Genomic DNA, 11,538 nt, shown 5'->3' with positions numbered 1-11,538 from the left:
AAAGTGGGCTAAAGTCTCTTATTAATGTCCACAAATTTTGCCACTTCCAAATAGTTTCCACCTACATATTCCTCCCACTGCTGCACTGGGTGCTGGCAAACATCCCTTCTCAAAGAGGGGAATGGCTTTCATTTGAATAGTCCTCAGGCGAGTTTCGCTGAGCGATGCCAGCGTCATTCCCGCAGCTCTCACGTGCCCGGCAGTGCTCCAGGGTCGTGATGGAGGGAGGGCACAGAGACAACAGCTCTCGCTGGGTTTTCCCAATGCTTTATCCAAGCAGAGCCCGTGGCAGCCTAAACCAATGTAATTAAGCAGCGATGGGTGCACCTATTTGCAATATTAAATCTCTCCTCCCGACTCGCGGGTGATCCTGCAGCGAGCGCGGTCAGCTGTGCTATCGACAGTGAGTCACAGGCACAGCTGAAACCACCAGGCTTCACACTGAACTCAGACTTCTGCAGCCACCAGAGCCCTGCTGGGTGTCAAACTGCTCCTCAGACTCTGCACAGTGAGGTCCAACATGTCCCTTGGGACCCAGCCTTCGGCTGAGCGGGGCGGGACCCCCTGAGCCTGCCTTGGACACTACAGGAAACGGGATGAGCAGATCTCCTGGGAGCTCCTGGCTGGATACATCCCACATTGACCCACACACTGCAGGACCACAGACCCCACGGTGGGGGGTGTTTGACAGAGGCACTGTCTCCCCTGGCTGACAGCACCCACTGCCTCCCACCCATCCCAGAGCTGGGTGCTGCAGCTGGAGAGCTGCCAGGCTCGGAAGAAGAGCCGTCACGTTTACCGAGCTCAGGAGAGCACCCTGCTCCCCTGCTCCTTTAAAGACTCCCACAGAACCTTTTCCTCCTGCAGAGAGCAGTGGGTGTCAGGCTGGAGGGCTGAGCGCATCCTGCCCGGCGCAGCGTCCAGCCCGGCGGGGCCGTGGCTGTTCTTTCACCTCCGGTGCCAGTAACCCGAAACGGGATTGCTGGAAATGAGAGAGAGGGAGAGTCAGCGATTTGATTACAGGCCACAGGCACATGCCTGGCCTTCATGGATATATTAAGTAAGAGACATTTTAAAACAAAACCACCCTCAGTAACCTTATCGTAAGCTCGAATCCACAACCCATCTGTTAACTCCCGGCGCTGCCCACATAGGCTGCGATCAGACGGCGGTGCCAGGGATTTTCGGAACGTTTCCCCCAAATCGCTGTAGTCAGAAGGGGACAGTCCCAGGGAAGGGGCAGATCCTGGGGCTCGGATCTCCAGCCCACCCTCGAAGCAGCCCCCAGCCCCTCGTGTTCTCCTGCCTCTGTAAATAACTGCAAATCCCCTTGGCCACGCGCTGCCGCGGTCCTGTGACTCCCAGCCCTTCTGGAGGAGCACTCGGGAGACCTGCTGCACCAATGCCTTCAGGAAATTCAGCCTTTCTAAACATTTTGCTACTGCCTGAATCATACGTTGTAAAGGAACCCTCCACACAGAAATAATTCAGCAAACACAAGCGAGAAGGCAAATTGATGATTGCATCAGCCCTGGCTTCTGAAAACTGATCCCCAGGAAAATGTAACTCAACTCTCGAGCAATCTAACTTGATGTGCAAGAATGTAATAACTTCATTTGGATCCTCCTTTTAGGGGGACTCCTAAATCCTTGGCAACGTCCCTTAAGGTCATGAGCAAATCCTGATATGGAGAATTGTTTGGCAAGCACGAGAACAGTAAAAGGGCTAAATAATTGGGGATTACCTCTGACCCTGATCTGTGGCTCACCACCCACTGCAGGAATGTACCGAATATCTCAAAGAGCATGCAGGAGTCAGACAATCCACGGGCATGAAGCTGTCCACGTACTCTCAGAGCCCGAACTTCAGATGAAGAGCAGGTTGGCCCCAAACCTCATTTTTCATTAGCAATCAGCTTCAGCAAGCTCTAATTATTTCTGTTGCCTTGGACAGAGGGTCAGTGATGGGACAGATGAAAAATTGTTTGTGTTTTTTTCAGCCTTTGTTTGGAAAATAACAGCTTAGGTCTTCAGGGCAGAGAGAGAACAAACTGTCTGATCCAGGGCTCGTTACTGAGGCTGGTTATGGTCCCCTGAGCTGCAGCAGGGACAAACACAGCACTCCCATGTTTCTGATGTTTATTGCTGAATTTTTCAGTGCCTGAAGGAAAGACAAGCTCTGCTGTGAGAGTCCCACAGCCCAGAGCTGTGATCCTTTGGTACTCAGTGCTCCATTTTCAGTCCCCACGTCCCCTCCTCTGTGGTGGGGCTGCAGCACCACAGTGACTCTCAAGATGGGTGAGCAGGTCCTGCCCATAGCAGGGGGTTGGAACTAGATGGTCTTTGAGGTCCCTTCCAACACAGCCTGTGATTCCATAATCCTGGCCATAATCACCAGGTTTGCAGGCTCAGCTGCCAAACACCGAGGAGATCAAACTGAGTGGGACAACCCAAGCATCTGCTTTCAGGGAGCTCTGTGCCACTGATACAGTGCTGTGCTGTTAATGCCTGCATAAAATCTTTGTGCTCTCACATGGTACCTGCTGCCCTCAGATTCCTCCCGAGGTGGAGCAGGCCAGGACTCTCCAGGCGAGAGCAGTGGCTCTGAGCTGGAGTTCTGCTATTTCCTTATCTGGGTAAATGCACCCTTTATCAGATGAGCCTGCCTCTACTTGCTCAGCATTCAGCAGGGAAGTGACCACGGCCCTTCAGGAGAGCTTTGCCTTGGCAGGTACTCACACACCATTATCATCACTCAGGGTTTTGCAACAGTGTCCATGGGCTGCAGATCCTTGGTGCAAGCATGGGAAATCATGGAATGGGGTGGGTTGGAAGGAACCTTAAAGATCATCCAGTGCCACCCCCTGCCAGGGCAGAGACACCTTCCACTAGCCCAGGTTGCCCCAAGCCCCGTCCAACCTGGCCTTGGACACTTCCAGGGATGGGGCAGCCACAGCTTCTCTGGGCAACCTGTGCCAGGGCCTCCCCACCCTCACAGGGAAGGATTTCCTCCTGAAAATTCCTCATAGAATCACAGAATGGTTTGGGCTGGAAAGGACCTTAAAGCCCATCTCATTCCACCCCTGCCATGGGCAGGGACACCTTCCACTAAAGCAAGTTACTCCAAGCTCTGTCCAGCCTGGCCCTGAACACTTCCAGTGATGGGATCCCACCAGCCCTAAACTTCCCCGCAGCACCGACATTTCTCCAGAGCCACATTTTAGTGACTCTCAGTTATTTTTTTTCCCCACACTTCCAAACTTCCGCAGCCGTCGGTTTCTCCGGGCCCGTGTTTGCGCTTCTGTCGCTTTGGGGGGGGGGGTGATTTATTATACCCCGGTCTCAGCGCACACGGTGGGAGCACCGGCACCGCGGCTGCCGCCGCCGGGGAGCGGGGACGCCGGGACAGCGGGAACGGCGGGGACACCGGGACAGCGGGAACGGCGGTGCCGCCGGGAGAGCGGGAGCGGCGGGGACACCGGGACACGGCTCGGCGGTGCCCCGCGCCTGGACACACGTGCGGGCGGGGGGGCCGGTCCGGGCGGCCCCGCCTCCCCCCGCGCCGCCGCCACGTGAGGCTCATGTGACGGCGGGGCGGGGGCGCCGGGGCCGCCAGACGTGCCGGCGGTCACAGGGCTCCGCACGTCGCTCCCGTCCACCCACTCGCCCGCATTTAACCCGGCCCGCGGCCGCCCCGCCGCTCCTCAGCCCGCGCGGCGCGGGCGCGGCATGAGCAGGAGCAGGAGCGAGAGCAGCGGCGCCGGCATCGCCCGCAGCCCCTGAGCGCGCCCCGCACCGCCCGCGCCCCGCCATGGAGCGCATCCCCAGCGCGCAGCCCCCGCCCGCCTGCCTGGGCAAACTGCCCGCCCTGGACGGCGCGGACCTGCCGGGGTAAGCGGGGGGTCCGGGGGGTCCGGCCGGGCGGGGGAGCGGCTCCGGGCCGGGGGTAACGCGCTGCTCTGCTTTCCCCCGTGCAGGCTGGACTTCGCGCACATGTACCAGGTGTACAAGCCCCGGAGGGGGCTGAAGAGGAGCGAGGACAACAAGGTAAGTTGGGGGGGAAAGGGTAAATTGGGGGGTGATAAGGTAAAATTGTGGGTTAACGGGGTAAATCGGGGAGTGCGCGCCCCGGCAGTGGCAGTGACAGTGACAGCGCTCCCGGGGCGGGGGCTCGGCCGCTCCCCGGGACACACGGGGCGGGAGGAGCAGCGGGAATGGGAATCGGCCGCTCCCCGGGACACACGGAGCGGGAGGAGCAGCGGGAGCGGGGCCGTGCGGGCTCTCCTCCCGCTGACCCGCTGCCCCCGGCCCCGCAGGAGACCTACAAGCTGCCGCACCGGCTGATCGAGAAGAAAAGGCGCGACAGGATCAACGAGTGCATCGCGCAGCTGAAGGACCTGCTGCCCGAGCACCTCAAGCTCACGGTAGGTGCGAGCGGCGGGCGGAGCGCGGGGGCCGGGGGATGGACGGGGCTCTGCTGCCGTTTCGCCGCGGGTTTGGGGTGGGTTGTGTTTTCGCTCCGTGGTGCTGCACACCCGGACGGGCTGTAAGCGCATCCCAAACTTTCCCGGGAGGGATGTCCTCGGGTGGCTCTATGAGTGTGGGTCCCTGCGGGAGCTGCCCGCCTGACACCCCCCCTCGCTGCTGGGCGAGAGGAGCCCCCGGCCGGGCTCCCCAGGGCTCCCCCGGGCTCAGGTCACGGTGCCAGCAGGGGCAGCAGAACGGATAAATAAAAGCCTTCTCTTGAGCTATGCGGCTGGTCCGAAAATACCCGTAGGGTTCTGTGAGAGCCTTTCCCGGAGCCTGCTTTTTAACTTATTTCCTGGAATGTTGTCGGTTATAGTCCTGCACTGCTCAGGATCACACCGTGCCCGTCCTCCCTCGGCTCCCGGGAGGGCTCTGGCAGCCCCACAGGCTGCTGCCTGCATGTCCAACCCCGCAGCAGGCGCCAACCTGTCCCTGTGCTCCCAGACCTTAGGTCACCTGGAGAAGGCTGTGGTGCTGGAGCTCACCTTGAAGCACGTGAAGGCACTGACCAATCTCATCGAGCAGCAGCAGCAGAAGATCATTGCTCTGCAGAACGGTTTGCAGGCAGGTGAGTGTTCCTGTGGTGCCGTGTGAGCCCCTGTGCGCGAGGGACTCTCTCTGGGGAGGCTGCGAAACGCGGTTGTGACACCTCGTTCCTGGGAAGGGAGGAGGCAGGAGCTCTGGCCTTTCATCGCTGTCATTTTCTCTGGCTTTGCTTACAAGCTCTTGCAAAAAGAGATGCATTTCTCACGGCGGTCAGTGCCCTGTGGGGTTGTTTGCAATCAAACTGGGTTTTAAGTAGTTGTAGTTAAAGCCCAGGTTTGCTGTGAGGTTCTCTCCAGAGCTATCTGAATCTTCCCGTTTCTGTTCATGAGCTTTACATAACCCAGTCGGGTTTGTTTGGGTGTTTTTCTCTGAAAACAAATCTGCTTTTTGTACACACCTTTTTTAAGTTCCTAAATAACTGAACTGGCCTGTGCTCTGCACACAGAAGGGACTCGGTGTTTCAGCTTATCAGCTTTAGATGTACTTCCTCCTCCTGTTTTCACATGTGGCACTCACGTGAATCTGATAAAGTAAAACTGAGTTTTTGGGGAGCTGTCCCTGCCCCAGCAGCCACAGGGAGTGTGGTGGAGCTGCCTGGGGCTGGGGGAGCTGCTGGTGGAGCAGCTCCCGGAGCTCCCTGCCCGGAGGTACAGGGCGAGGTGCACCCTGCGGTCCCAGGGGTGGTTCCTGGGGAAGGCACAGCTTGACTCACTCCTGTGCTCTGTACTCCAGCACCTGTTGAAGGTGGATTTTACAGTAAATACAGAGTGAAAAATAAGCTTAAAGTTGTTATGTAAAAGTGGACAGGTGGATGTTCCAGTGAAAATGTCCATTTTTGCAGAAATCCCAGGATTTCTGTTCCTAGAGTCCAGGTTGACCATCGCAGTCCCCTCTGGCTGTGCTGTACCCCAGGTTCAATATCATCTCCGGTCCTCCTCAGAAATGGAAGTGGAACTATTTAGCATGTTGTTAATTTTTAATTTCTTTCTGTTAATGTTCCCTTAGGTGACCTGTCATCGAGAAACCTTGATTCCAGCCAGGAAATGTTTCGATCGGGTTTCCAGATGTGTGCCAAGGAAATGCTGCAATACCTGGCCAAGCACGAGAACGGCAAGGAGCTGAAGTCGTCGCAGCTGGTCAGCCACCTGCACCGCATGGCCAGCGAGGTGCTGCAGGGCGGGGCCGCCCGCAAGGCCGGGGACATCCCCCCCAAAATGGTGGACCTGAAGGAGAAGCCCGTGCCCTTGAGCACGGCGGGCGAGGGCCACGGGAAGAACTGCGTGCCCGTGATCCAGCGGACATTCGCTCACTCCAGCGGGGAGCAGAGCGGCAGCGACACGGACACGGACAGCGGGTACGGGGGGGAGCTGGAGAAAAGTGACTCCAAACCCGAGCAGCCCTATTTCAAAAAGGATACCGACCTCAAGTACGCCGTGCAGGAGAGAATAAGCTCTATTAAGCAAGAGACTGAGGACCCGCCGGCCAAAAGGAGCAGGCTGGAGTCTCCGGAGGACGAGGGCCCTTTTGGCAGCGACATGATGGGCTCCTCCAGCAGCTTCCTGGGCCCCCACGCTCACCAGCCTCCCCTGTGCCTGCCTTTCTACCTGATCCCGCCGTCCGCCACCGCCTACCTGCCCATGCTGGAGAAGTGCTGGTACCCGGCCTCGGTGCCCGTGCTGTACCCCAGCCTCCCGGCCTCTGCCGCAGCACTCACGGGCTTCATGAGCCCCGACAAAATCTCCCCCCCTCTGCTGATGCCCCAGAGACTCCCTTCTCCTGTCCCAGCCCATTCCCCCATCGACTCCTCGGCTCTGCTGCAAGCTTTGAAGCAGATTCCTCCTTTGAACTTGGAAACCAAAGACTAAGCACAGTGTGACTGTTTTTTTTTTCTTTTTTCTTTTTTTTTTTTTAGTTTGAGACTGTTTCCCTTTTCTATATTGGCTGGACTGAGGTGTGGGGTTAAGGTTCGCTGCACATAGGAAGCTAAATCCCCTTTTCTCTGACTTGTCAGGTAGCTTGGAGAAGGATGAAGGATGTGCCCAGCTCTGCGATTCACAACTTCTTCCAAAAGATTAAAAAGTAAAAAGAAGGGGTTTGTGCTTTACCCCTGCCCTTCTTCCCTCTCCACATCTACAGAGCAACAGTTGACTCGGTCAGCTGCGCCTGTACTGCAAAGCTGTGAAAAAATATTCCATTGGGCAGACTTGGTTTGAGGGTCTGCACATCCAGGATACCTGGACGTGAAACACGGTACTTCCCTGAACAGCTCCCAAGGCAACGGCTCCCTGTCCAGTTCCAGCTGGACTGGTGGGTGCTCCACTGGTCACCGGTGTCTGAGTGACCCCAGGCGTGGTGTGGTGGTGGCAATGCCACCAGGAGTGTAGGAGGAGCAGGGCAGTGGTCACTGTGGTGGTGGCAGTGCCACCAGGAGGAGCAGGGCAGTGGTCACTGCTTGGTCATGCAGGGTCAGGTGGACCTAAGACGGGTTTCTCTCCACACCTTCGCTGATGCATTTATCTGTTTTTCAGAAATAAAAGGTAGCTGCTGCTTGGAGCTTTCCATGGCATACATCTAATAAATCAATTAACCTGCGCCCCTTCCTGTAACTTGAGCTGCTACTTTGGGCCGGGTTGGGGAGGAAATATCCCATGGATCCCTTGGTTTGTTGCACCTGACTCCGGCCTCTCCCGCTGCTGCTGTACAGTCTCACCGGGTCTGTTGGGAATCTCCAGGTTTTCCCGGCCCAGCTGCTCCCGGCCGGGCCAGGGGGGAGCCCTGTGCCAGAGGGAGCAGTTCAGCCGGAGTGGGCAGCACAGTCCCTGCTGAATGTGCCCCTGTCAGTGCCTTTGGAAAATGAAAAGGCTGGGATTTCCAGAGGAGTCCGATCCCGGCGGGGTTTGAGCATCTGAATTCCTCGGTCTCCTTGGCAAACCCTGGCTCACATCCCTGTGTTAGAGAGAGAGGGGTTGGCTGGTGACACTGTTAAACTGCAAGGGGCTTTCTCTGCAGAGGAACATCATCTCCCATTTAGCCTTTTTTTTAAGGAAAAACCCCCAAACTTCACTGCAAAAGGCAGTGCTCTTTGGTGGTTTTTTTCTGACTGGTTTTGAGAACTGGTGACCAGAACCCCGTTGTCTGGATCCTCCTGTCGCCCTCCCATTGCACCAGCTGTTGAGATGCACTATGCTTGATTGCAGATTGTGTTCTAATGTTTATTTTGTTGTTGGTTTTTTGGTTTTTTTGGTAAACAGTTGTTGCCTTTATTTGTAAAATCCTGTTATAAATATATATATATATATTATATAAATATATTAAAAGGTAAAATGTTTCAGATGTTTATTATTTGTATAACTACTTGAGCATAAAGAAGTGAGAGATATGAATGTATTCTTGTTTCTGGGTTGTCTTTTTTTTTTTTTTGAAGAGAAGAATATTCCATTTTTCTCTCGGGAGAGGTACAGTGTTTATATTTTGGAGTCGCCTTCAAGGTGGGATATTGTACATATTTTTATCTTGAGTAAATGTTAAGTAGTTGTTTAAAAATGCTTAATAAAATAATTCTTTTCCTGTGGAAGATAAGGGTTTGCCTTCTGTGCTTTGAAATGTTTGAGCAGGGTCATTCTATGTGGTCTGGTCCAGCAGTGGATGGCGATGGGATGGTGCAGAGGGGAGCAGGATCTTGGGGTGCAGGCAGGAGTGGGGATTTTGGGGTGCAGGGAAGAGCAGGATCTTGGGGTGCAGGGAGGAGCAGGACTCTCCTCTCTCCCCCCACGGCTCCCCTGCCATGGGTGCCCGAAGGAGCTCAGGGTCCCATTACCCCTGTCACCAGGGACATTTATTTATTTTAACTCCCTTGGCACCTCCAGGGATTTTTTTCACTCCCAACCCGCAGGAGATGCCAGGAGAGCCTGGCTGGCTTTCCTGCTCCCTCCTGATGTCACGTTGTGCTCCCTGTGTCTGGCATTTGGCTCCTGGGCCCCGAGCTCCATGGGGAGGAGGCAGCCCCTCGCCGTGGAGGATGCAGCGTCTCCACAGGCTTTGCCTGGTACCTGGTGGAAAATGGGCTTGTTGCAAACTGGTTTTGCTTTACCAGTGCCCTCAGCCTGTGTCAGAGCTGCCACAGGACTGCCAGGACGGTGCCCACCGGCCCCTTGAGGCTGAGGGGTGCAAGGGCCAGGTCCTGCCTTGGCTGGGAGCAATCCCTGCTACCTCCACATGTCCCGGCTGTCCCTGGTTTGGGACTTTCAGCAGGTGGTGGAGCAGCCCCATGCCTTCACTCACTGCTGCTGCAAGAGCTGGGGGTACGAGCCACGTACGGCCTCTGCACAAGATGTTGTTGATCCCAAACCTCTCCCGAAGGCACAAGATGGGAGAAGCGAAGGGATGGGTGGGAGGACTCGGTTTCCTGGTGGTGCTGCCTCTGTGGGGATGGGGCACAGGCACTTCGGGGGGGGATTTCGGATTTTCACGGATGAAGCACAAAACGTGGGGAGTGTTTAAGGGCCCAGCTGGTCTGGCATTGCTCAGTCCTGGGCTGCAGCACCTCTGGGACCCTGCAGAGAGAGGCAGGCGCCCAGGGGCTGCTGTTAGACTGTGGTTAGAATTAGCTCAAAGAAATGTTAGCTTAAGTAATACTAGAAAAAAGTGCAGGGCTGCTTAATGTGTTTGGGGCCTTCACACTTCCTGACGTTCATGCTGTGTTTGTTTTAATTAGGCCTAAATATTGATCTCACTGAAGGCAACTGTAGTAACCCCCATTTGGTGCTCAGCACAGGGCACCTCCAGCCTCGGGACCCGCTGCATTTCTGGCTCCTTTCCACAGCTCTTACTCCCCTTCGGTCTCCATCTCCTGACCCACTTTGTCCTATGGTGGGAGGACTCACAGCAACCCCAGATCCTCAGTTATGGGGGGGGAGAGAATTGTAAAAAAAGAGTGGAAGAGAGAACATTTATCCAGGAAGCAGAGGATAATTACGGGCCAGGGATTTTCTCTGCTGCCCTGGAGGGGTGCCAGCGGGACAGGTGAGTTCTGTGGGGCAGAGCAGGCACCGGCCACGTCGTGGGGCAGGGGCTGCCCCTGTGGTGGCACCGGGCGGGGACTCAGAGCAGCCCCTGCCCTGCGCACCCGCCGCGGGCAGAGCTGGGCGCTGCATCCCGGAGCCAAGGGGGCATCCAGGGAGGAGGGCGATGGAGGGGCGACCCCCGGCACGGCGCCAGCGCCGGGCAGCCCCGGCGGAGTGTGCAGAGTTCCCCGGACTTGTTTTCATGGTCTCACCCAGCTCTGACCTGCCTCAAATGTTGACACAATGTCACGTTTCCGACTGCAGTCTTTCATGTGCAGCCGGAGGCTAAATACGGCTGCTGGTTCCTGGAAAAAGACGTGCCTGGCACCCTTTCAGCAGAAACCCGATCCCCATGCAGGCTTGGCACAACAGCTGAATAACACGGCAATAACTCTTTCAGCAGCATTTCAACCCATAAATAGGGCTTCCCGAGCGACTCCTTGAAGTCAGGCGAGGAGGATACAACGATTTTTAGAAAAAGCAAAAATATAAAGTCGGGGTGTGTGAAGAGCGGGTGCGAGGGGGCAGTGGGTTCAGGCAGATCAAAGGGTGCTGTGGGGGTGCTGAGCGTGGTTTGGTGAGAGGGAGCCCAGGATTGCCTCAAAAGGAAAGAAACGCTCCTGAATTTTTTAATGTCTCGGTCCCGTTTCATACCAGCCCTGTGGAGGCAGGGGAAGAGCCTTCCCGGGGGCCAGGACCTTTCCTAACCCCGGTGAGGACACACAGACACATAATTTTAGCTTTTCACCACCTGTTTGGAAAGCTCCTATAACCGAGTGCTGTGGGACTGGATGGTTTTTACAGGCATGTACCCCGGGAGCTGCTTATTTGCATTATGCATGGACCAAGGCCTAAAATAATCTGCAGTGACGCACATTTTTTGCTGTGATTTCCCCCCCCCCCTTTTCCAGGACTCCATTTTTCTGAACGTGCCATGACTTTTGAGGACCATGCATGGTTGCCCAGCCCCGGGGCTGCCGAGGCCCTGATTCAGCAGGTCCTGCTGCGGCGGGGGAGCAGGGGGAGCTCCCGGTGCCCGGCCGGGACACAGGGAGAGGGCCCCGGTGCTCCGCCTTGGCTTTCATCTGCAGAGCGTGTAGCTGCAAGTGCGGCGTGTTTACAAATGCAGGCATTGCAAGATCCCTTGAACTGTGTCCTAGTACAAAAGAGGCTTTGAAACGAGAAACACGTTGTCATGGCATGTTCCAGGCCAGCAGCACCAGACTGAACCAGATAATTGCTGTTTCTGCTTCACCGTGGAAAAAGCAGCAGGTCTTGAGCAAGTCTTTTTTTTTTTTTTTCCTTTAGACATTGGGTGCGATGCTCGGGATGGAAGGGGAGGGTTGGGAATGCCCGGGCAGCGAGGGCAGGGGTGGGCTGATCTCCACAGGGCTGCAGGCACA

The 11,538-nt window shown here is 56.2% G+C and overlaps 1 protein-coding gene across 2 annotated transcripts; it reads left to right on the top strand.

The window, feature by feature from the left end:
- Positions 1-3,780: 3,780 nt before the first annotated feature.
- On the top strand, positions 3,781-8,651 carry BHLHE40 (basic helix-loop-helix family member e40). 2 transcript variants are annotated; one of them, XR_004359133.1, is made up of 6 exons: positions 3,781-3,890; positions 3,977-4,046; positions 4,316-4,423; positions 4,971-5,094; positions 6,078-7,469; positions 7,515-8,651. XR_004359133.1 is itself a non-coding variant. In XM_032699382.1 (5 exons), the coding sequence occupies exons 1-5, from the start codon at positions 3,811-3,813 to the stop codon at positions 6,935-6,937; spliced, it is 1,242 nt and encodes a 413-aa protein (XP_032555273.1). In that variant the 5' UTR covers positions 3,781-3,810; the 3' UTR covers positions 6,938-8,651. The 2 variants fall into 2 exon arrangements, 1 of the variants encoding a protein (XP_032555273.1); XM_032699382.1 differs by having other exon boundaries at positions 6,078-8,651.
- The last annotated feature ends 2,887 nt before the right edge of the window (positions 8,652-11,538 follow it).

Source organism: Chiroxiphia lanceolata, chromosome 11 (genome assembly GCF_009829145.1).
Source record: "Chiroxiphia lanceolata isolate bChiLan1 chromosome 11, bChiLan1.pri, whole genome shotgun sequence".
Lineage (NCBI taxonomy): Eukaryota > Metazoa > Chordata > Aves > Passeriformes > Pipridae > Chiroxiphia > Chiroxiphia lanceolata.
The sequence above is the reverse complement of the archived record's forward strand: the minus strand, read 5'-3'. Positions and strand labels throughout refer to the sequence as shown.

Excerpts from the sequence above, each read along its gene's own strand:
- BHLHE40 (XM_032699382.1), top strand. The coding sequence starts at position 3,811 with ATGGAGCGCATCCCCAGCGCGCAGCCCCCGCCCGCCTGCCTGGGCAAA. Across the intron at positions 3,891-3,976 it reads GACGGCGCGGACCTGCCGGG|GCTGGACTTCGCGCACATGT; the intron begins GTAAGCGGGGGG and ends TCCCCCGTGCAG. Across the intron at positions 4,424-4,970 it reads CCGAGCACCTCAAGCTCACG|ACCTTAGGTCACCTGGAGAA; the intron begins GTAGGTGCGAGC and ends CTGTGCTCCCAG.